This window comes from Pelmatolapia mariae, linkage group LG15 (genome assembly GCF_036321145.2).
Source record: "Pelmatolapia mariae isolate MD_Pm_ZW linkage group LG15, Pm_UMD_F_2, whole genome shotgun sequence".
In the NCBI taxonomy this organism is placed as follows: domain Eukaryota; kingdom Metazoa; phylum Chordata; class Actinopteri; order Cichliformes; family Cichlidae; genus Pelmatolapia; species Pelmatolapia mariae.
The window spans coordinates 30,659,280-30,683,358 of NC_086240.1; the positions used below are offsets into that span (position 1 = coordinate 30,659,280).

The 24,079-nt window shown below is 40.2% G+C and overlaps 2 protein-coding genes across 3 annotated transcripts; one reads left to right on the forward strand and one right to left on the reverse strand.

Moving 5' to 3' along the window:
- Positions 1-181: 181 nt before the first annotated feature.
- Positions 182-7,394, forward strand: ccn6 (cellular communication network factor 6). The gene is made up of 5 exons (XM_063495771.2): positions 182-229; positions 2,660-2,939; positions 4,710-4,946; positions 6,826-6,998; positions 7,113-7,394. Exons 1-5 carry the CDS (start codon positions 182-184, stop codon positions 7,392-7,394), a joined length of 1,020 nt encoding a protein of 339 aa, XP_063351841.1.
- Positions 7,395-7,407: 13 nt separating this feature from the next.
- On the reverse strand, positions 7,408-24,074 carry tube1 (tubulin, epsilon 1). 2 transcript variants are annotated; one of them, XM_063495769.2, is made up of 12 exons: positions 23,917-24,074; positions 23,671-23,744; positions 18,408-18,460; positions 18,239-18,296; positions 17,409-17,524; positions 15,762-15,883; positions 14,245-14,432; positions 13,955-14,127; positions 13,288-13,428; positions 9,339-9,479; positions 8,391-8,565; positions 7,408-7,965 (listed from the first exon to the last, which is right to left on the reverse strand). In XM_063495769.2, exons 1-12 carry the CDS (start codon positions 23,939-23,941, stop codon positions 7,807-7,809), a joined length of 1,425 nt encoding a protein of 474 aa, XP_063351839.1. In that variant the 5' UTR covers positions 23,942-24,074; the 3' UTR covers positions 7,408-7,806. The 2 variants fall into 2 exon arrangements, with proteins under 2 accessions (XP_063351839.1, XP_063351840.1); XM_063495770.2 differs by lacking the exon at positions 23,917-24,074 and adding an exon at positions 20,107-20,326 and having other exon boundaries at positions 7,409-7,965; positions 23,671-23,709.
- Between the last annotated feature and the right edge of the window lie 5 nt (positions 24,075-24,079).

The window sequence follows — 24,079 nt, forward strand, 5'->3', positions numbered from 1 at the left end:
ACAGAAGGGTGCTTTGTGGCCTTCCCCAGTCAGGTCAGCTCTCGCAATCTCTCCCCACCCCACCCCATTCCAATCCTCTCCCTCTTCCAGCACCCAGTCTCCCTCCCTCAATCCCACCTTCCTGCTCCCTCGTCACCCCATCTCTCTCCTGGAGCTCACACAAACCTTGACCACTTGAGAGATGCTACTGCTTCTCTGCCATTCTCTCCTGCTCATCTTTGCTCAACAGGTAAGAAGAGCACTACCCTTTCACCTTTTTTTCCCTCAAACTGCAGATAAGACAACACTCGATGCCACTCAGAAACTGCTATATATAAATCTAGAGGAAAGCACGTAGCTGTATGGGATACCTGACTGCAAGTGAATACCAAAACACCCCAGTTCAGACTTGACTGTTTGATAGTATTATTTGTATGTAGGCTTTAGTAGTTTACTGGCTTTAGTGTAGGGTTTATTTTAGAAGCGTGAAGTGAGAAAAGATGACAAAATTGGGATGCATGTGCAGTTCAAGCTCCCGTGGACTCATTTTCACACCATGAAATGAGCTGATTCAGCAAACCTGGCAGACAGGCTTCAGATTTTTGCCATAACCCTCAGTAACCCTTGGAAGCTCTGAGAGACCAGGGGTATTTGGAGCACAAGTAGTGCCATGGCTGGATTTCATCACAGCAAATACCATCAGGTAAACATGGAGATTCAAGGACTGGAATACATTGAAATATCTAAGACATTTTGGCCTCTCGCTGCTCTGAGCTCTGTGCAGTGTGTCACTATGTTAGATGTTGAATTTTTTGGCTGTCACGCTTTGTTGAAAGGTTTCTTATATATTTTTGTTTCTATTTGGAATTTTTGTTTTGTTTTGTTTTGCACTTAGCAGTGAAAAATACAAAGCAAGAAAGACTGGGTAGAGCTGAGTTCCCCTTAACCAGACTGTCCCTGCACAGTTACAGTGACAATGCTAAACTAGAAGTATGATGGGGATTAGAGATGTCTAAGCCTCAAACCTGAAAGTGAGAGAGAGAGAACAAATTTCAATCTTTTCTGATAATTATTAAAGATTATCAGAAATTAAGTGGCTAAATGTGTTTTAGCTAAAGCTAACACATGGATCTGAGTACAGCCACTGCAGGTAGGATTTTACTCGTGGTTTTTAGACACAGAGAGTGAAGGTAGATGAGTTTAAATACCTGAAGTCAACCATCCAAAGCAATGGACACAAGAGAGATGAAGAAGAGAAACCGGCATGGTGGAGTGGGGTGGGTGGAGATGGGTGTTAAGTGTGATTTGTTACAGACTTAACACTTAAAGATAGCAGTGAGAGAGAAAGGCAAGGATTACAAGACAGCAGGGAGACCTGCTATGATATATGGTTTGGAGATGGTGGCACTGACAAAAATGTTGTTGTTTTTTTTCCACAAGTGCACCACTCTAAATAAGGGGTACATGCACTCACTGCACCTTAAAGTCATATCCTGTTAGCAGCTTTAGAGAAATTTAGAAAGCATGTACTTGTACTTTTTAGAACAAGTATATTCAAATAACTCAGATGTAAGCTGTATTCCCATCAAACTTCCTTATGACTCTTGGAGTTGACCTGACTTTTCCTCTATGAGGTAAATTTACCTTTATGTTGAAAACATTTCATCCTACAGCAAAATGTGTTAAATATACTGTAAATATAAACTAAGTGTACTGCCAGGACTTTGGTTATAGCCTGAAAGATGAGTGAGTAGTTTGTATTTTTGTGAATGACTGAAAGATTATTGCCACCTATATGTTGAAAATATGCATATATACTCCCATATATATGACTGTAATGAATCCAGAAGCAGGTTCACTGGAAATGAACGAGGGATTGTAGAAATGAGTGTGCTTGTTCAGGACGGCTGTTTCTCTCATCTGTGTCTCCACAGACATTACAGTTGTCTTTCTTACAGTTGTCGTTGTTATTTGTTGCATAAGGAACAGCATCCAGCGTAAAACTGCCAAATCAAACATGTGGACCGACCTGCTGTGGCAACGCCTCTTGAAGCAGCCAAACGTACATAAGCTATGTGTGTGCGTGTGTATAAGACAGAGAATGAAAGACAGAGTGAGATTTTATGTTTGCTCTAGTACAACGTGGCAGTGAGGGACCCCAGGAAAAAAAAAGCCCCAGGGCCTATCATGGAGTTGCTACTCCTGTGGCAATGAGATCATTTTTCCAGTCCAGGGGAAAAACTAAAAGCACCTTTGAGGCATCATCTGTCTCCTCACTTTCATCTCCCTCAAGCTGGGCTAAAAAATATCTGACACAAAATATTGACCTTGGCTGGTAAAAAGCACTATAGTAAAATGCAAAGGCATTTTGTTCCTTTAGTCTCCTATTAGAGTGTCAGCACTGAACGCTGAAGAGCTCTACTTTAACATTTTCCAGAGTAACTAAACCTGGTTGGACAAGGAGGGTCCAGAAAGATGGTTGTGAATGTAGATAGACATTACTGGTACATGTAAACATTTTATTATTTGAATTGTCAATTTATTTTAAAAAAAGCTACTGGTTCAAGGAGCGGCGTTGTTTTTTTACTGTGCATTTCCTGTATCATCTCCATCATAACAATAAAAAAAAAAAAAAATACTGCCAATTCAAAAATTTGACTCCTGGCTGTTTTCCTCTCAGTGCTTCAGCAGGGCGCAGAACAATGGGCTGCTGCAAGCTCCTCAGGGTGGACGGACTACGACAGAGAGGCGCCAATTCTGCCAGTGGCCCTGCAAGTGTCGGGAGAGACCTTACTGTGCCCCTGGTGTCAGCTCTGTCCTGGATGGGTGTGGCTGCTGTAAGAGCTGCGCCCGACAAATTGGAGAGCCGTGCAACGAGAGGGACGTGTGCGACCCACACAAGGGCATGTACTGTGACTTCTCAGCAGACAAGCCAAGATACGAGGTTGGAGTGTGTGCATGTGAGTGGACCTGGTCTTTTACTTTATTGCAGGCAGGGTTACAATAAAGAGTCAAGGGGCCCAACACGGGTTTTAATCAGGCTTCCTTAGTTGCACTGCAGCAATGACTCATGGTCAAAGCAGCCACTTATTTTACTCGAATCCTTCCTTATTATGTCCCTCCATCTATTATCTTACCACGTTTGTTTCATCTTCCTCGTGTCTTCCTCCCTTCTCCACAGCTGGTGCCCACAACAGCAGCCTCCTGTGACTGTGAGGCCTGTTACAACTTGTTGCTGGTACTACTGTTCATGGTGCCAACAGCTAATGTGTTGATTAATTTGACACAGATTTTCTTTTGGCTTCTCAGCTTCACTTTTTCACCACTAAACCTTTACAAGCTCGTGAAAAGATTTGTAATGAATATGAATGAATGGGTGCTGTCAGCGCTTGTATGACCAGTGTGCAGCAGCCTTTCAGATCGGTGCTCCGGCCCACCGGGAATAGGGCCGTTGTGCCAGATTACCAGTCCAGCTCTGATTACAGGGGTACATGCTGCTTTACTTCCTACAACTATGACAGTGTGATGGTGGCTGTTGGCAGGTGGTCAAACACTGTAAAAGTTGGACATGGCTATAGTAACATCACCCAATGGTTTGCGTTTTAGTATTTTGAAGCCTTGACTTTAGCTTCATAGCCATGGCCATCTTAATTCTTTGCAGAGCAACCGTAATGGACGGATATACCTTTAGACCACAGGTTTAGTTATAAGCTAATGCTAAGCTGCATCCATAACCGTACAAGTGCAGACTGGATTATTTTTAACTAATGCAGCTGATAAATATAGCTGCACCGTAGCTGCTAATTAATGCTGACAAACCAATAAAATATTTGAATTTTACTCTCCAAAAACTAAAGCAGAGACTTCCTGAATGGTCTATAGCACACAACAGCCTATAATAATCATGATCAAACTGACCTCACCTCTCACTTTAAGCTTTAGTACAGTTCAAAAGTTTAGTTATTGGAAATTTATGAAGGGAAATATTAGCTACTGAGACCAAAACACCTTTCTGTACTAACTTATAAACATTTTTTAAACCGCAGTCTGTGGGGCTCGCCTCACTTTTGGATTCAACCTCAAGAGGATATTTGTGGATTCAGCCCCAGGGGCTGCCGTGTTGCAACAGTAACAGAATTATGGATATATTGTAAATGGTATATTTTAAAGCAGTGTACATCACAATTATTCTACCATGAGCCAAACAGCATTTGTAAAGACCATAAAAGTTGTATATTTAAATGAGTTTTATTAGTGTTTGCATAAAGCCACACAGTGGCTTCAGAGGAGGCCGCTCTAAACCAGTTCAACGGGAAAGCAATTTAAAAAAATATGCAAGTGTGAAGAAGCCTGAAGGGGCTTTTACAAACCTCAGTGTGAAACTTAAACTCCAATCAACAATTCCACCTACGTGAGTCAAAAACCGCTGGTTTTTGTGTCCATCCCTGCAAAAACATGTTTTTACATTCCATGTCATCATTCCAAATGCGCAAATTGGGTGCTAGGCTGGGAATCAATGCCAGCATAAAGGAGTATGCCATTTTTAAAAAGCTAATTTGCACTCAAATCTCATATTTTGTATGCTTGTGGGGAAAAAGGCACAGTAAAATTCTTGGTTTACAAAACTCCCCCAAACAAACAAAAAAGATATTAATTTGCATTATAGTCTTAAGATCCACCATAATCAGAGTTTGAGATTTGCACCAGCATGTTTCTTCTCATTCCTTCAGACATGATGGCGGTAGGCTGTGACCTGAATGGGGTCCACTATGAGAATGGAGAAGCCTTCCAGTCCAGCCCCCTCTACAAGTGTACATGCATCGCTGGAGCCATTGGCTGTACCCCTGCTTTCATCCAGAAGCCTGCTGGTCTCTTAGGCTCTGCACCACTGATCAGCAACACGCCAGCTGGCCTTCGCAGTGGCCAGAGCCCAAACAAGCACCAGCAGGACACTACCTACATGTCAGGTGTGTATTTAGAGAATGAATTCATGGAGAAGGGCCAGGCTGTCTGGCCTGGAATGCTAATTGCTGTCCAAGTTAGGTAGCTGGAAGGGAAGGGGGAGCCTCATTACTCAGTACAGTCAGTGTGAGGTGTGACTGCCTGTGGTTAAACTGTCTGACACATATGATTCCAGTTAGAGGAGGAGAAGAAAGAGGGACAAGTTGGTTTTTATTAAAAGCCATAAAAATGCCACTTTGATGTACTGCAAAGCTTATTTAATTGGCGTGGCATGTAGCTGAACCAGATCTATCACATGATCTATCTGAGCCACATACAGTGATTTGCCACTGTGAAAAAACAAAGCACTTTCCCACCCAACAAAAACTCATCGTCCCTGTCCCAACGTTGAGATTTGGCTGAAACTTTTTCATTTTGACTAAAAATGTCAAGAAAGGACAGGACAAGCTTACTAAGTGGTGCAAACGAGCATGACGCTATAGTCACAAAAATGTAGTAACGAGAGGGGAAAGTTCTGAGGGTGATCTAATAACAAAAGAAGCTTTTATTTTGGTGTTTGTGGGTCTGATCTGGTTGTGGTTCGAGAAGTGTTGGATGGTTGGATGGAGAAGTAGTGGATGGCTCCAGTGCCAAAAATCTGGGCTCTGCCCAGTAGCTCACAATAACCTTACATGTTTAGGGTGACTCCACATATTTCTGCTCCTCAATATTATTATTAATAATAATAATAATAATAATAATAATAATAATAAGTAAAGATAGGTATTCTTTTACATATAGCTGAGTTTGTATAGTGAGCTGGTAAGTTTACAGTGTTTCAGATTCTTTTGTGTTACATTTCTATGCAGATCTTTTAATTTTTTGTCCTTTTCTATGTAGCAGCAATTTCATATCATAATGAATTCTATCAAAATCGATTATTGGGACTGCTCCCATAAGGCTCTATAGCACCTAATCACAACCAGTATTGGTCAAGTTACTTGAAAATAGTAATTTGTTACTAATTACTGATTACTTCTCCAACAAAGTAATTAGTAATAATTAGTAATAAGTATTATTTACTTTTTAAAAACATGATACATACGCAATAACGCGATAGACCTTTCAGCCCAATTCTAATTTTTTTCCTGCATAATCCATCATATAAAATTGAAAAGACTTTTTGATTTGATTCAAACTTGTTTTATTAGTTTTAATCTTTTAAATTGATACACATTGCATTAAGCAAAAATTAAATTATATGCAACATTCTCTGAGTTGAAGAAATTTGTTTAACATTTAAATTTATGTTCTGCATATTCCAGCATTTAAAATAAAATAATTTTTGTGTTTACTCTCACTCTTTCAAATCGATGCAAGAAAAACACAGCAAGAAATAATTTGAAGTTTAATTTTTCACTGTAGAAAGAAGTTTTCTTCCCACGTAGAGTGCACAGCGGACGCTAATGTGTATGTCACTTTTTACAGAATCAAACTCAAAGTAATGTCAGTACTTCCAAGCCTTAAACGCTGCATGGTTGTGCTCTCTGCCACAGATCAACAGTGGATAACATCTCTATATTATCCACTGTTGATCTTCACACGTCTGTTGCTGCCACAGATGTCGCACGCTCGTACGTCATTGTCATCAGACATTAACAAACAAAATCAGTAACGCAGTGTGCTTATGGTATAGTAACAGTAATCTAATTACTTTTTTGGAATAGTAATCCCTTACTTGTTACTTGAAAAGTAATCAGATTACAGTAATGCATTACTTTTAATGCATTACTGCCCATCTCTGATGGAGACACAGTAGCTTGTTAGAATGATTCTGATCTGTGCTTTGCTTGACACAGTACCCTTTAACTGTAACACTGAAAGGTTACAGGGACCCTCCTTTAGCCTGGAAGAAGAACTGCCTAATCCAGACCACCCACTGGAGTCCCTGCTCCAAGACCTGCGGCCTGGGCATCTCTGTACGCGTCAACAACGATAACAGCAAGTGTGAGATGAGAAAAGACCGCCGCCTGTGCCTGCTGCGACCGTGTGAGAAAAGCGTGCTCAGGAGTGTTAAGGTGGCATCTTCAGCTTTAATCTGTCTAAATCTTTAATATTTTCATTTAATTTTTAAAGTTTTTTTTTTTCCAACTCTTAAAAAGAAAGACACCAATCGCTATTCCCACTTCTAGGTGCCAAAGGGAAAGACGTGCCGACCCAAATTCCAGGCAAAGAAAGCAGAGAAGTTGACTCTCTCTGGCTGTACCAGCAACAAGAAGTTTAAGCCCACATACTGCGGTGTGTGTACAGACAAGCGCTGCTGTGTCCCCAACAAGTCACGCATGATCAAGGTCAACTTCACCTGCAAAGGAGGCTCCAACACACAGTGGAAGATGCAGTGGATAACGTCCTGTGTGTGTCAGAGGAAGTGCAACGATCCGGGCGACATGTTTTCTGACCTGCGGTTACTCTAAGGACCCCAAACATCAGAGACGCAGAGTAGTGCGAGCCCCGCTGTGAGAAACTAAGGACTGAAACATACATACACTTTAATTCTCCCTTAGTAACAGTTTTGCACCTCCAAAAGGACAAAAACAAAACTAATTTTGAGAAAGAAGAACGACAGATCATTAAAAAACAAAACAAAACAAGGTTTTATGAAGCACTCTTCAGGACAGGTATGTGCACTAACAACAAGGAATATGGCCAGTGTACTAGCTTTAACATTACCTCATAACAGAACAATCAGGGAGCTTGGAAAAGCAAATAGAAGCTTTAGAGTAGATTAAACTGATGTTCTCTTTAAGTGATGTTTGGAACACTTTGACCATGACATAAATTAGATAACGTTGAGTTTGATTCCCAGATTCACAGCACAGCAGACCTTCATCTGGCGATGGAGAGTCTGGGTGCATCAGGCGTGAGTCTGGCCTTGGTGGCATCCAGATGATGATATTCTTCAATCAGTGAGTTGAGAGAGGCAATGGCCTCTGAGAAGAAGCTCTGCTCCATCCCTTCTACATGCAGGTAGTGGTGTAAGTGAGCCTAAAACAAAAAAACAAAACATTAAACTGAGTCTGACTCAGGCTGATGATGTGTTTGTCAGATTTAGAGGCTGATATGCATTTGCCAATAAGCTTGAAGAATAAACCTGAGATATCATTTCACCTGAAGACAAACTGCTTCGTTTTCTGTGGCTATACCTGCACCACATATTGAATTAAATAAAAGAAAATACACATTTTGAAATCCATGTATGCCTCTAAACTTAAACCAGTGCAGGAAGACTATATCCCAAGTTATCTTTTGTAGCTACATTTTACAGATGGGTTAAAAGGTTTAGGGTTTAAGCTAGAATTAGGTTTAGGCTAAGAGTAGACTATAGGTTTGTAATAATAAAATTTAAGATAGTAGGTCTGGGAATGCATTACTATCAAAGAATGTCCTCACAAAGACAGCTTGAGACGCACCTTCTTCCTGTAGAGCTTGGTAAAGCGTTCCCTGAGCTCCATGAACGTGGGCTTCACGCAGGTGTTGTTGGCCAGAGCTAACAGGGAGTGGGAGTGTCCCACAGGAGGCACTGAACACAGACTCGTCTTCCAGCCTTCCTGGTTCCATGAGACAAAGGGCAGTGATGGTCTCAGTCTAAAGCCAGGAGAGAGGGGAAAATAACTGTATATGTAATGTTTAACATGTGAGCTCCACATGACAACCAAAAGACTTTGTTTAGTCTCAGTTTACTGTACTTTAAACTGTACTTTATCCTGAAATCAATATGTGAACAGTTCCCTAGCTAGGAGCTATGACTTTAAATCCAGAAACCAAGCATATTTACCTCACTAGCTTTAACAACAATGAAACAATTGGGAATGACACAGTAAAAAAAAAAAAATCACTTGTCTGCAGATTAGAGGACTACCAACATCTACAAGTATCCTTATAGTTAAGATGCTTAGTCCTGTTTGTACATTAAGTATACATATATATATATATATATATATATATATATATATATATATATATATATACATATATATATACATATATATATATATATATATACATATATATATATATATATATATATATATATATATATATATATATATATATATATATATATATATATTAGTACTTCCTTCCTCCTCCTACCTCTTTTGCCAACAATTTTAACACAACAGTCACAGTAAAAAATGTGTGTGCCAACTGAAATGGGTTCTGTGAGGGCAGTGGTTAGAGGAGAATATAGTAAGAGCTTGTGGCTGAATGTAGTAATCATGACTTACTGCTAGTGCTCAATGGGTATACTATGGGAGAAGGTGAGCGTGTGGATCACTGGGTACGTTGGGATGGTTGCATGAAGTCATTACATGTTTTGGTGTAGAATTATATACAGAAATAAAGGATTTTCCTCTGACCTCTCGATGTTCCTGCGGACATCAGAAACCTGCACATTACCCCTGACCATGAGGGCACAAGCCAGGTACAGGCTGTGCTTCGGGTCAGCTTGTATTAGCTGGTGGTCTTTACTGAAGGCATCGCTGAACATCTGATCCAGTCTAGAGCGCACGGTTGGAAGACAGAAGAAGAAAAGAAATGCTTGTATCAGTTGATCAGCTTTACAAGAAATGAATGTGCATCAATCATGTTAAATATTCCTTTTATAGCTTTTTCTTCCAAACTCAATGAACCCGATTTTAACTGAACATGCCTTGAAGATTTTTATCAGAAGTTCAAAAAGACTGGGAACCAAGACGGCAGTGTTTGGCATAGAAGAATGTTTGCACCTTTATTTATGTAGGGAAGTCCCAAAGAGCAGGCGAGATATTTTTAAGCAACACCATGCCCTGCATTCATACAGTCACATATATTTACTGCTGGGAGTTATCCAGTAAAACCACCACTCTTTTTGACCAATAAGCATCTTCATAGGAGGAGAGAAGGTCTCTGTGGCCCACACAAGGCCACTTTTGTGGCAGCTGTTGCTGGGAGGAGGTAGGCAGATTGGTGTTTTTAAAAGAATCCTACGTCTGGAAGGCTAAAATTGAACTTGCCGCTTTTTCACATAATAAAAAGAAAGCTGGGGCTTTGTGGTGTTTTAAACTCTTACGCTTCTGTTTAACTAGGAAGAAAAGTGCTGTTCTGAGTTTTTAGCACCTTGGTTATTCAGATCAGGTGAGTTCATTAAAAAAAAAACTAGTTTTATATTTAATACAAACTCAAGGTCTAATGTAAAGTGTAAACCTATTTGAACTGGATCTTACTTTAATACTATTTTTCAGTAATGATCAGCAGAATTTCTCAACTATTAATCATTAAGTACTGGATTATTATTTAAACCATTCACAACGCTTAGCTACACCTCTATTTTCCAGCTGTTTTCCCCACGTCTGCATCACTGCTTATATTAACAGAAGTGTTAAAAGGTGTTTGCCCCCTTCCTGATTTCGTATTTCTTGTATGTTTGTCACAATTAAATATCCATCAAATAAATGTAAATATTAGACAATATATGTTTATTATTATTTGGCAGTTTAATTCTACATCTGATCTATTACTTTTACCTAACTGATAACTTTTCTGCTCAAACTTGAGGTATTCAGTTCTTTACTTTTCCAATTTTTTTGTGACCAGACAAGCTAATCTGTCACTCTACCACTTGGACACTAACCTATGGGGTGTTTGTACTTCAGGTTGAAAATCATAGACTAACCAGGTCATTCATAGAATCATTTTAAAAAGAAAGTGTTAGAGTGAATTGTTAAATGTTTGTCATTTCTATGCTTGCCAACTCTGATGAAAGGGATTCCACTGTCCTTCCCCCCAGATTCTCGAGGTTCTGGTTGGGGGGGGCTGTAATGTTTTATTGCAGATACATCCTATCTGGAAGATCTGCTTCTTTTGATGTAAGCTTCCTGCGTTTACGACCCTTTGGTCAGCAGGAGGTAACACACACACACACACACACACACACACACACACACACACTCTTACTTACATACAGAAGTTCACACATGTACATACAATGCCTTAGAACTATGTGGGCGTTGCTTTGCTGTGTTTTGTGTGAACTGTCTCTCAATAAAAGGCAGCGAGAGGAGGCCAGATTTGGGGTCATTTTCGTGCTGGACACAGATGAGGCCTCCCTTGCGCAAGTAATCGATCGAACACTGTTGCCTTGTTTTCTTTCATGATGAATAAGTATCTAGAACTAGCGGGGTTTGTGGGAACAGACCCAACAGAAAGCTTTCACAGGAGATAATTAATTGATCATGAGCAAGATTTATTACCATTGTAAAAGCAGACATTTGGGCAGTTTGCCACTGTGAAGCATTTAGTGTGCAAACAGCACCACAATCCCCCACAAGTCTTCCCAAGGTCACACCATGCAATGCTCAAGAGGAAATCCAAAAGACCCAAGAGCTACAACTCAGATTCTACAGGCCTCTGTTACCTGGTAAATGTTAAAGGTCATGACAGTACAATTGCAAAAAAAAAAGAAAGACTGAACAAGTATGGCTTATTTGGATAAAACCACTTAAATGGAAATTGCATAGAAATTATGAAAACCAAACTGTTGAAATATATTCTATTTTTGACTTTGCATAATATTGCAAACTCTATGAGTAAAAAAAATCCATTATTTATTCAAATAAATACCCTGAATTCAAAAATCTAGTAGACCATAACATAATTTCAATTAAGTACAAAGAATATAATAGACAATTACCACCGAATATGCACAAAGTGTGGATATGAATGAAGGATAAACACAAAACCAATGATGTCATTGTGTATTTTTTTTTTTTTTTTTTTTTTTTTTTTTTACAGGAGTTTGGAACTATTGTCCTGACAAAACTGAAATGTGCAGTAGGGCTGGGCGATATATCGAGTTTTTTTTTTTAAAATATCGATATATTTTTATACGAGATATAAGATGTGACAATATCGTTTATATCGATATAGTCTATGTTACGTTATAATTATACTTGTGGAGCCGCAAGTTTGCCTCTCTTCCGTCCACTTTTGTCTCTACGCAACGTTACTCGGCCTCGCCTCTCCTTCACTGAACACAACTCCCCCTCCTCCCCCATCGCTTCACCTGCAGGCAGCGACAAGATGGACACGGCAAATCTCCGTTAACGAGTTACTGCGCATCGCCCCGTGCGTGGGGCTGGACGGCGTCAACGTGTTAACTAAAATCCTTTCATTTTCTCAAAAGTTGACAGCGCGCCTTATGTATGAACTCTGGTTGTGCTTGATGACCGCGAACCGATTTTATGTGGTACACGGCGCTCAGCAATCTGTCAAAAAATGTTTTAGTACGACTTTGGTAAGCTACGGAGCTGCACCGCTTGATGGATTGTTGGAGCATTACGGCTACCGAGGAGCCTCGCGGAGTGATACATACTGTGCTTCAACGTAATATTACCGTACTGTGTGTGTATAAGGACCATAAATGGCACCTGTTAAGAGGCGTGGTTACAAAGAGGATTTCAAACTCCAGGCTGTCAGTCACGCAGTAGAACTTTTGGGAACAGAGCAGCTGTGAAATCTGTCTTTGTTATTATGCTCAGTGTCTTTTAGTTTACATTTTGACTGCACAATTGTGAGCTCTTTGTTATGCACAAAAACAACATAGTTTTCTTTTATTTATGGAGCATTATTATTTATTATATGCTCATAATTTATTTTTGAGTAATCTTTTCATGTACATCTATGCTGTATGTCAATAAAAGTGCCTGTGTGACATCTGGGACACAGCTTTGACTAAGAACTCTCTTTTTGTTCTTACTTTATGGCTTTAAAAAAAATATCCAGATATATATCGTATATCGCCATCCAGCTAAAAAATATCAAGATATGAATTTTGGGTCATATCGCCCAGCCCTAATGTGCAGCACACTGAAACTATTTAAAAATGTCATGTTTAGTGTTCATCTGTAGCTGAATTTGGGGCAAAGGTCAATAATTTCTGTTTTCATAGTGATTTTGTGTTTAAACCAGATGTTAAGGATGTGGTTGTGTTCCTTGTGTCTAGAATGGTGTCAGGGACAGGAGTTATGTAAGCTGCAAGCTTCAGCCTATACTCTTTCACATGATTCATATCAGGAAAATATTTGAATCTAAATTATGCCACTAACCATACCAGCCACCCCATCTGTAGGAAATCGTGAGTCAGTCCTGCTTGACTGGTGCCGTTTCATCATCATGTTACAAATGACAGTTTAAGTTTCGGTGTAAACCAACCGAAACCACTTCTAAATGCTCAAGTCATCAATGGAGGGGTTCATGTGAGGAGGAGCTCTGCAGGACACACAACAACTGTCAGGTAAAAATAACTGCACTGATGGGCACAAGGCTTACCTCCTTGTGGGCACATTAATATCTGCTAATGTGTAGAGGGGTGTGAGACTGGGCACCAGGTAGTGTAAACGAGGAAAGGGCACCAGGTTCATAGCAATCTCATTCAGATCCATGTTGAGGGAGCCCTCAAAACGGGCTGAGCTGCAAATAAAAAAAGTTATAATGACATGCTCAATTTGACTGCATAATAACGTTAAGTTCCACTAATTAGGCATAACTAAAAGAAGCAAATCTAGAATATCTTCTTGATACATAACACTGTGCAAAAGATCAAAATACTTTTATTCATAAATAACTTCCTAAGTTGACTTGTGTGACAGTACCAAATCTCCAGGTTGACTCTCAAGCCCTTGCAGGACTCTGTCACAGTCTTATCTTATCTTAATGATAAGATAGCATCACGTGATAAACACCTGAAATGCTTTGACATCTCTGGTTAGTGTCTTATGCTCTAACTTTGGCTGACTCAAAGGGCCAAAGTTAAAACAGACAGGAGACTGCAGATGAAAGCCCAAACTGGCTTTACTGACTGTTATTATGAAGAGAATGGATACTAATGCATTTATTATGGCAATCTTATGGACTAGAAAAAATGGTCAAAAGGGTGTTAATGTTTTTCCTTAGCACACGGGCTTCTACTGTATATGAGCAAACAGTAATACTATACCTGGTAATATTGAGCAACAGGTTAGCCACAATGTTATTCATAGCATCAAAGGGTTTTTCTGCCCCACTGAGGCCTCCCTGTCCAGAGGTGACTGCGCTGTTTCTCTTGATATTTAAACCGGGCTTTGTACCATGAGACATAACTTTAATCTTGTTCACAATGTCAACCAATGACTGGAAGGGGAGAGATGAGGGAAAAGAAGAAATCATATTCAATTTGACAGTTTTGATTTATGTGCGTTGCACAGACATTTGCAGGGAGAGAGGGGAGGCATTTCTGAATGCACAAACCTGGTTTTCCACTAGCAGGACACAATCAGCGTGCTCTGTGAGCTTGTTCATGGCAAGGACACTGTTGTATGGTGAGGTGATTACGTCATCTTCCCCAGATGGATAGATGGAGGTGACAATGCGACACACCTCAGGGAACTCCTCCTCCAGCAAGCTGAGCACTCTGGTTCCCAGGCCAGAGCCAGTACCTTAAATCCATAGTCAGTAACTAATTAATTATCAGCTGTCTACAGTAAAATCCTTAATTTACTGACATGACAATTTAAATCTTCTTTCTACACTGCTTGAAAAATTAAGGGAACACTTTGACGTATAACAGTAGAGCTGCAATCCCTGGTAATCCCTGAGTCAGATCGTGGACACTGAAGATGAAGGGACCGATCAAGTTGGAGGAGACCTATCGGGTTTGGTTAGCCTGTGGGACCTCAGAGGCAGCCGATTGGTACTGGCAGGCCAAGCAGAATATAGCTTGGGCGGTGGGTGAAGCAAAAGCTTAGGTTGTGGGAGGAGTCCAGTGAAGCCTTGGACAAAGACTTTCGGTCTGCCTCGAAGTGTTTCTGGAAAATCGTCAGGAAAGCAGTGCTCTACTCTGCGGGTGTAGTGCTGCGGACTTCAACTGAGTATATAGTCAGACAGTGGAAGGAATACTTTAAAGACCCACTTAACCCCACTGACATGCCTTCTATAGAGGAGGCAAGTCTGGGGACAAGGTCACTGAGGTAGTTAAACAACTATCGGTGGCAGAGTCCTTGGGCTAGATGATGTTGATAAAATTCCTGAAGGCTCAGGAATGTCATCATCATCATGTTGCAGGGCTGCCTGCTTAACACACCTCTGCATGGAGATCGAGGTAATGCCACTGGACTGGCAGTTTGCAGTGGTGTTTCCCATATTCAAGAAGGGGGAGCAGAAGGTGTGCTCCAACTATAGGGGGATTACACTCCTCAGCCTCCCCAGGAGGGTCTAGGTTTTGAGCAAACGGCCTCAGAATTTGATTTCTGCATTTTGCAGAATGGTCCTGTTGCTTCATCAGGGAATGGCCTCCAGCTGAGAAATGTGGACGAGGCCCCTGGGGTAGACCCAAGAGACACTAGAGAGATTATATCTGTTGGCTGGTCTGAATAAGCTGGAGTACGTGGCTGCAGAGAGGAAGGTCTGGGTTTGTCTGCTTAGACTGCTGCCCCCATAACCCAGTCACAGATAAGACAAAGAAAATGGATGGATGAATATTTGAATATATTATTTCAATAAGTTTTTTCTCTAAATTCTAGTTTCTATTTCATTTCAGCTAACTACTCTTACAGCCTTCACACAGATCTAAAAGTAAAGAAGTGACATGTGTGACAACAAAGATACAAAAATTAAGTAAGTGAAATGAAATCATGCACAAATGTATTCTTATTGGCTTTATTCATTTTTTTTGTCACTACAAATCTAACATGAATTAATTGAAGTAAAGCTTGGAGTACTGGACTGTGAAGCATTAATGCAAGGATGCCCTTGAATCAGAGCCTTACCTCCTCCCATAGAGTGAATGAGAAAGAAGCACTGCAGACAGTCACATTGCTCTGCTGCCTTCCTGAGCTTATCCACTATCTTCTCCCTGTAGGCCGAGCCGTACGTCATGTTTCCAACTGCCCTGAATGACAAGCACAAAACAATACCTTGGTTTTTCCCCCCCTAATCATAAGATGATGCCAAAAATTGAACATTAATGATAAGTATCATTTTTAATCATCATCTTATCAGATTAAGCAATTATATTGAGTGATCAACATGACAGACTGCCCGTTGCTCCCACAGCATGCATGATGTGTTAGGAAGTTGTCAGTAGCTAGTGTGTTCATGGAAAGGAAAGGTAACAGACAAAAGCAACTGAAGGGGCTGTCAGGATGTGCTGGAGCATCCCATGTTACTCTTGTGTTTTTTTCATTACGACAAACTATGCAAGATAAAAGAGTCAAAGTTCAACTCTCCCTACGTTATATGTGTTGTAGGGCATATAAAAGAGTTTAGTGCAAAAGTCATTCATGGCAAAAACAATATTAAACTCAATATAAGGAATTTTAAACATGGGGTATAATTATGTGGGCTAATAAAAAGATTGCCGTGCAGTGTAAAGGCTTTCTCGCCTCTAAGCAACAAACTGCGGGAATCAGACTGACAGTCTCAAATTGTTGTGGCATGCCAAGTACAGGATTTACCACAGGCGTCATGGATTGACTACATAATCCATTGGTGGTTCATTCACAGGCAATGCTACACTGTAAACAAGTTGCACTTTTTTTGTGCAGACAGAAAATAAGCCACCGGCAGCTGAGAAAAATTTACAGAAGATAAAGATTATTTGAAGAAATTAAAAGCGTGTGCTAATATAACTCTGTGTCAAGTAGACTTCCCGTTAACATCCCATAACATTGCATAGTATCTGATATCACTGTGGGCCTTCTGCTTGACCATTTCCAATCGTGAAATCTTATAGTCATATATTAAATACTTTACAAGAGATATATACTTTTTGAAAAATATAGAGTATTGGCTCATTAACATATGAAAAAAAATGTAAGAGGTCCCGTAAAGTCCCACATTGGAGCACACACTAATAAAAAAAACTTCATTGCAAAAGATAGTACATAGTTGTATTTCACAATAATGCATGTAGAATACCTTTAAACATGAAATTCTTAAAACGAAAGATGGTACTCTATTTATAACTGAGAATATAACTTTGCTAAATATAGATTTCATTCTGGAGACCTGGTCTACCTACAATTTCAGGTAGGTAGACCAGGGAAACCATACAGAGAAACTACTCACATCAGGCTGATCTTTTCCCTAAATTAAATTATACTCTGCACACTTGAGAAAGTGAAAACTGAAAAAACAACAGTTAAGCCACCCGTGTTCCTCTTTCAGATTATACAAAATTCAACATATAGTGGATTATTAAGAAAACATGTTTTAATTCTTTCAGACAATTACCAAAAAATACTTTCTTTGCAATCTCTTCAAAGACTATTCCCTGAATACCACTAGAACTGCATATAGTGTAACAGCACGTGAGCAATTGTAACACAACTCCAGCAGGATTTAAATTATGGCGTGCAACAGTTGGTAAAGTCCACGTGAGCTCGGTGGCATCCTGGGGCTTGTCTGTCTCTTACCAGTTGTTGCCTGAACCTGACACGTCTGTGAGTAGTTGCGTGCTATCAAACACTTCTCTTAACGGGCCCTGCAGGATCTGGTTAACCACACCCTCTTCCATGTCCACCAGGACCGCCTGTGGATTCAAATATGTGAAAATGAGGCCCGCTCATACATTTCAATGCTATCATATAATGAGCACATTCCTTTTACCCCAGTCATTTCATAATTCACCCAATGAATGCTGAACCTTTCAGTAAGCTCGACTCCAAAATAAAATGCGAAAAGAATATGCACATCAATCAGTCTTAAGCTTATTATTATCCATGTTAAAGCCGTTTATCATTTTTCTTTGGGCCAAAGTTAACCCCAAAGGGTGAAATTTGAGATGTGGCAGCCCTTTGCTCATTTCTAGTAGAAGGGTTATTTAATGGAAACAGAAAGACGCGGCACCTGTGGCACAGCAAAAGCTACAGCCAAACTCAATGACTGAGAGAATCAGATATGGAATTAATTTGCATTTGATACAGTTGACCAAGAGGTGTTCACAAAGAATTTACTTTCAGTATCAGTTCATACTAGCAACATTCAAAGCCTTATGCTTTGTATGTAAAAGACACTTGACTATGCCTGCACTGCTATTGTGAATGTTCCATAGGTTAAAATGTTTGTATGCATAGGATAACATAAACTTTTTTTTGTTTAACTGTGGTAGAAAATAATGTAATTCTACTTTTATTAGTACCAACTCTGAAATTTCTGAAGTTCTAACTTCTTATTTCCTTAATTTTTATCCATTTTTGACACAATAAGTGAAAATCGGGGACTTGAGAGTCCTTCTAGAACTTACCCTGGCCTTCAGGTGTTGGATTCTCCCACCAACAGCAAATGCAGCCCCGTCACTTTTCCTGGAAAAGGACGGTCAGCGATTTAAAAAAAAGAAAAGAAAAAAAAGAAAGAAATACATTTGGAACACTTATACGTGAATGAGCTACTGGAGGAAAGCAGGTTTAACATACCTGGAATCCACATTTCGGAAAAAGCTACTGAGGGCCTCATCGTACAATCCCCTCTGAGGATGAAGGAAAAAAAACGATGTTAGAGTTTAGGAGCTGTGGGAGTCATGTCTGTTTCTTACAGGACAAAACAGGGCACACAGAAAACAGACATCCGTTAGAACAGGGGTAGGCAACCTTTCTGATTATGAGTGCCATCTAAAATTTCCTCAGAAGGCAATGTGCCATATGATTGCATTAGTAATAAATTTAATAACGCTCTATATTAACAGTTACACACTATATAGAACACCTTTATACAATTATATTTGTTCGCAGATGTTGGCACCTATCAGTGAATAGTTAGCAGCTATTTTGAAACAAAAAAAGAAACTTTTTATCCATAACAAGAACTCCATAACAGCAAATGAACTGTACAACAGAAAATGCAAATGCTATTTATGGTCTCCTCACAACAATGATAAGAAAAATAAACTGGGTCAATATGGCACGTTTGTTAATACAGAGATACACATGTTAATGTGATCTCTGGTCTCCCACTCAGAGACACAGGTCTCCGAGTGTCCAGCATTCAGACGGCTACCTGAGGACACTCTTCATGTGAGAGAAAATCTGCTCACACAGATATGTAGAGCCAAGTACTGTCAATAAGGCCTCTGCAATGTTCTGAAGACAGTTAAACTTGTCAGGTAGTGATGTCCAGCAAGTGAAAATGCAAGCTCCATGAACACGCACTGCTATGGATACCAGCTGCTACCCACAGAGTCGAGCTTTTCAGTTCAATCAGCTGCATTTCGATGTCGCATTAACTGGCATTAACTCAGCCAGTTCATGCGAGACAAATCCAGCTGCTCATTAAAGCTTTCTGGTTTGATCAGAAAAGAAAACATTGGTCCATACACCTGAAAGTCCCGAAAACACATTGTAAATTCTGTCTCAGTCTACGGATGTATCCGTGTATTTCCGTGGTGCTGATGCTGCGCTGAGCGGAAAGCTCCTGAAGCATTTGAAGTGTTGGAATGTGAAAATTTCAACATCCCTTGAAAAAACTGCCAGCTAGCAACGTCCCTCTCACCGGTAGGTGAAGTAATTTTTAGCCAATTACAAGTTGAATCTGGTAGTTGGGGTTGTTAGCTAAGATACTGTCATTAAGAAGCGGCACAACTAACGTGTCTATGTGAGCTAATATGCGATGTGCACCGCTGGCTGGGCCATTTATTTTTTAATGCACCTTCTCAGATTAATTCACTGCGTGTCGTGCTCAGGGCTGGACTGGGAAAAAAAAACCGGCCCGGGCATTTTGACTAGAGACCGGCCCACCAGGTATTATAGGAAAAGCCATAAAGCCTTTGAATGAAAACAGACGCTGTTGTGACAGTGATGTACACTGTCTTGTTGGTATATGTATGATTTCTATACATTTTACATCAGATAAAAACTTTGATTGTAGGATTCAGATTATTAAAAGCTAGACATTTTAAATGAGAATAAGAAAGAAAAGTATTTCTTTGTGCCCCCCTTTCCCTGTTAATGCCCTGCCTGGCCCCCCTGGCAAAACTTTGCTAGACCCGCCCCTGCACAGTTACCAGCTGTCAGCTACGTAAAAAAAGGGATCCTGGTGTTATTTGTCTCTCAGAAACTGTTCATAACTTCCCTTCAACTCATTCATGTCACCTAAAAGGTAAACCTGTTTCTCCATCACCTGTTCAGCTCTGATGATTCAGTAAGGACATCTCCTGGATTCATCTTCATGTTTCCCTCTCAGATATCCAAACCGACATCATGACCAGCAGCTTTTACAGCTGTAGCTCCAGCAAACATCAGCTGACACTAGAAATTAATGTTAAATAAATTCTAACAACAGCTGATCAAGCTTAAACATGCTGCTGTTGTTTAGCGCGACATCCGCTGGTTTCTTCTTTCTGGCGCAAAGTGGGCAATAAACAAACAAGAGAGAAAAGCTGATCAGCTGATCATTGATCAGTTTCATGATTAGCAACAGGCGAGGGAGGGGGAGAGAATGAGAGAAGAAGAGGCAGCTGCAGCGTAAAGACAGATTAAATCCAACTTTGTGTCTTTTTCTATTCTAGCTGAAGTACGGGACAAACTGTGTTTCTTTTCACCTCAATACGAAACGCGTAATATTTTCTCTGAATACGGGACGATTACGTTTTTTACGGGACGGTTTGCAACTCAAACAACTGCATGGAATGATATTATGAAATGTTGGTGAATTTATATGTTTGAAATAAAAATGAACTGAACTGAACTCTACTAACTAACCTTATGAATAAAATAAAGTTCACTATCAATAACATCATAGCACCCACCCAGCTTTATAGAAACTCAGTCATGCTAGCTAGTACGCAGTACGAGTTATTGTAACTGACTATAAAAAGTCAGCACAACGAAAATAAACTCCACCTAAACTTGGTTTATATCTGACCCAGATAGACTGCAGGTCATAACTTCTTACCTGAAGTTCAGTTCACCTGACACTCGGACCGGTGGCCGCCTCGGGTCTCTCCTCCTCCTGTCTCCCTTTTCTCTTATCCACCTGCTGGCCTCTGTGGAAGCTCCACCATAGCCACCACCAAACAACTGAGTTATTTTTACACATCGGCCAGCATCTGGCCAATCCACCACCTTTCATTGTTTATACCGTTACAAAAATAAAAAAAAATAATCGGCCCATAAAAACGAAAAATCACCATGGGCCAACCGGGCAAATGCCCGGTATGCCCGATGGCCAGTCCAGCTATGGTCGTGCCATCAATTAACCCTTCGCGTGACAGCTGTGGCACGTATGCCCAGGGTTGCCGACCCCTGCCTTAGAACAAAAGCTTAGTGAGAAAAACATAATGACTTCCCTGATTATCATAGATAAGATGTTAAAAAATTTACTGAAAGTTTTTCTTGGCCACTTAAATCTACAGTGCTGTGAACAAGTATTTGCCCTCTTCCAGATTTTTTTTGTTTTTGTTTTTGTTTATACCAGCTGCATCTACATTTTTCATACACTTAAACATAAGATTATAATAGACTAAGCCTGGGTATCTGGTGAAATGGTTTCATCGTGTGAATCAGTAATTTCTACATAGCTGACACATTTTACCTAAATCATGAGAATTACTGCACATATCACTGGAACACTTTCAGTTTTACCATGATAAAATTCATGCGAAATCAGGATTTCAGTTTTGGAAAATAAATTTAATTGTTTCTAGTGCTTAATACCAACATCCCTAAAGCTTATGAACTACAGAAGGCAGCTAAAGTTTAAACTGGAAACCAAAATGATTAAAGTTCGGACAAAGCCAAGGTAAATGTCTTCCGAGTCTCTGGCACACTAAAGAAATGTGTTATTAACTACCCAGCTGAAATACAGCGCTGAAAAATTAGGTTTCCTAATCATGAAAAAATGAGAAGCATTCTCTGAATCACTTAGGGCGTGTCTGCTGAGGCGTTAACTGACAGCTCTCACATCATCTCAAACAGATTGCACAAAGCAGACAAACAGAGCTGGAATTGATTTAAGACAACCACACAAGTCAGAGAAGAAAATTACAATGTGTATTATATAAGAGTGTTTGACACTTAACTGCTGTTATTCTGTCACAGTCAGTTTGGAATGCAATTTAAAAATGATATGACAATGTGGCTGGAAAGTCTGGTAATTATAACGTTACACCAAGCTGAGAAAAAAATAACACCCACACTGATTATTAAAGCAAAATACCCCATTATACATTATAATTCCTCAACATAGATACATTCAAGCACATAATCAACACTTACTGTGGACTAAGTTACCAACTAAAGATAAGCAAACACAAAATCTTTCACTCTGCAATGACAAGTATAACAGAAAATGCTGGCGAGACAGGGAGGCGACAGTTGGTTTGGGTCTGTTCATTACTAACAGCTGGTGAGTCCCAATTTACACAGTGTAAAATAATTAGAATAATGCTAATAGAAATGCACATTTGCTGATGATAGTCAGACATAACATTATGACCACCTGCCTTATATTGTCTCAGTCCCATTTTTGCTGCCAAAACAAACCTTACCCATCGAGGCATTGACTCCACTAGACCCCTGAAGGTGTGCTGTGGTATCGGCACCAAGATGTTAGCAACAGATCCTTTAAGACCTGTAAGAGGTGGGGCCTCCAGTGGATTGGACTTATTTGTCCAGCACATCTCACAGATGATCGACTAGATTGATATCTGGAGAATTTGGAGGGGAAAAAAAACGCCTCAAAGTCATTGTCGTGCTCCTCAAACCATTCCTGAAGTTTTGCTTTGTGACAGGGTGCATTATCCTGCTGACAGAGGCCACAACCATCATGGAGTACTGTTTCCATGAAAGGGTGTACATGGTCTGCAACAATGCTTGGGTAGGTGCTACATGTTAAAGTAACATCCATATGTATGGCAGGACTCAAGGTTTCCAAGCAGAACATTGCACAAAGCATCCCACCGCCTCCACCAGCTCATCTTCTTCTCATAGTGAATCCTGGTGTTATGTGTTCCCCCACTAGGTGATGCACATGCACCCACACCTCACCCAGTTGTCTAGCCATCACAATTTGGCCCTTTTCAACCTCTCTCAAATCCTTATTAAATTAAGGAAAGCCTCCAAGCCCCCCCTTAACACATGGACAAACATCACAGACTGAAGAAAGCAGACAGTTTTCCTGCCTTGGTTGTTGGAGGTGCATGTGCCAGAGGTTAATGACACTTTTGCTGTAGTCTAAGAAATGCTAACAGTTGAAGGTTTGTTTGTTGCTCCCAGCTTTTTGAATGAGTTTCTCCTCTGAGTTGATTAAATATGCTCAGCTTTAAAGGTTTTCCTATACTAACTAAAGTTACTTGTACTTTAATTACATTTTACTATTTTGTACTTTTACTACAATGCCTTGACATGATCCCAAAGGTGCTCTACTGGATTGAGGTATGGTGGCTCTGGTAGCCATTCGAGTACAGTAACCCCCTTTTCATGTTCAAGAAACCAGCTTGAAATGATCTGAGCTCTGTAACATATTGTCTTATCCAGCTCAAAAGCACAGGTGTAATTATGAAAACGTTAAAAGCGGCTGTGTTTCACCCAGAAATGCTGTGTCTAGAGATTTTTGGTTGTATAGTCTGGGTCACCAGAACATTAGAAAGACAAACATGTGCTTTTCCTGCCGTAACAAGTCAGACTTCATTATTATTCGTCGGATACCTTCGTTGTGCTGTGCTGTGTGTGTAATTGCACTTACTTTATTGACATGGGCATGCTCTCTCAAAGCAAGATCCCAAAACCTGCAGCCAACCTGGTTGCCGCACTGTCCAACTGCAGAACGGAATTTCAGTTTAACTTAAAAAACACAATTAGTGGTAATACAGATTTCATTTGTTAAAGATATGCAGCTACGTCACATAAAACGGAACTACTTGACATAAACACCGACCTGGGGGCTAAGCTAGCCTCCTACCTGTCATTTACCGCGCTGAGTTTCACTCACCTTGGACCACAACGGACTGTGTCATGACAACAACACCCCATACACGTTGTCAGAGTGCGGAACTAATCTACAATGAATGTTCCGTTTATGTTGTCCATCAATAAGATCTTCACAAGACTTTTGAACACCTCTTCTTCCTCGCGCCTTAGCTATGTTTGGTCGA

Bases quoted from the DNA above. Each gene is read 5' to 3' on its own strand.
- tube1 (XM_063495769.2), bottom strand. From the start codon at position 23,941: ATGACACAGTCCGTTGTGGTCCAAG. The intron at 18,461-23,670 runs GTAAGTGCAATT...CTTCATCCTCAG, and splicing joins AGCATGCCCATGTCAATAAA to AGGGGATTGTACGATGAGGC. The intron at 18,297-18,407 runs GTATGTTAAACC...GTCCTTTTCCAG, and splicing joins TTCCGAAATGTGGATTCCAG to GAAAAGTGACGGGGCTGCAT.
- ccn6 (XM_063495771.2), top strand. From the start codon at position 182: ATGCTACTGCTTCTCTGCCATTCTCTCCTGCTCATCTTTGCTCAACAG. The intron at 2,940-4,709 runs GTGAGTGGACCT...TCATTCCTTCAG, and splicing joins CGAGGTTGGAGTGTGTGCAT to ACATGATGGCGGTAGGCTGT. The intron at 6,999-7,112 runs GTGGCATCTTCA...TCCCACTTCTAG, and splicing joins GCGTGCTCAGGAGTGTTAAG to GTGCCAAAGGGAAAGACGTG.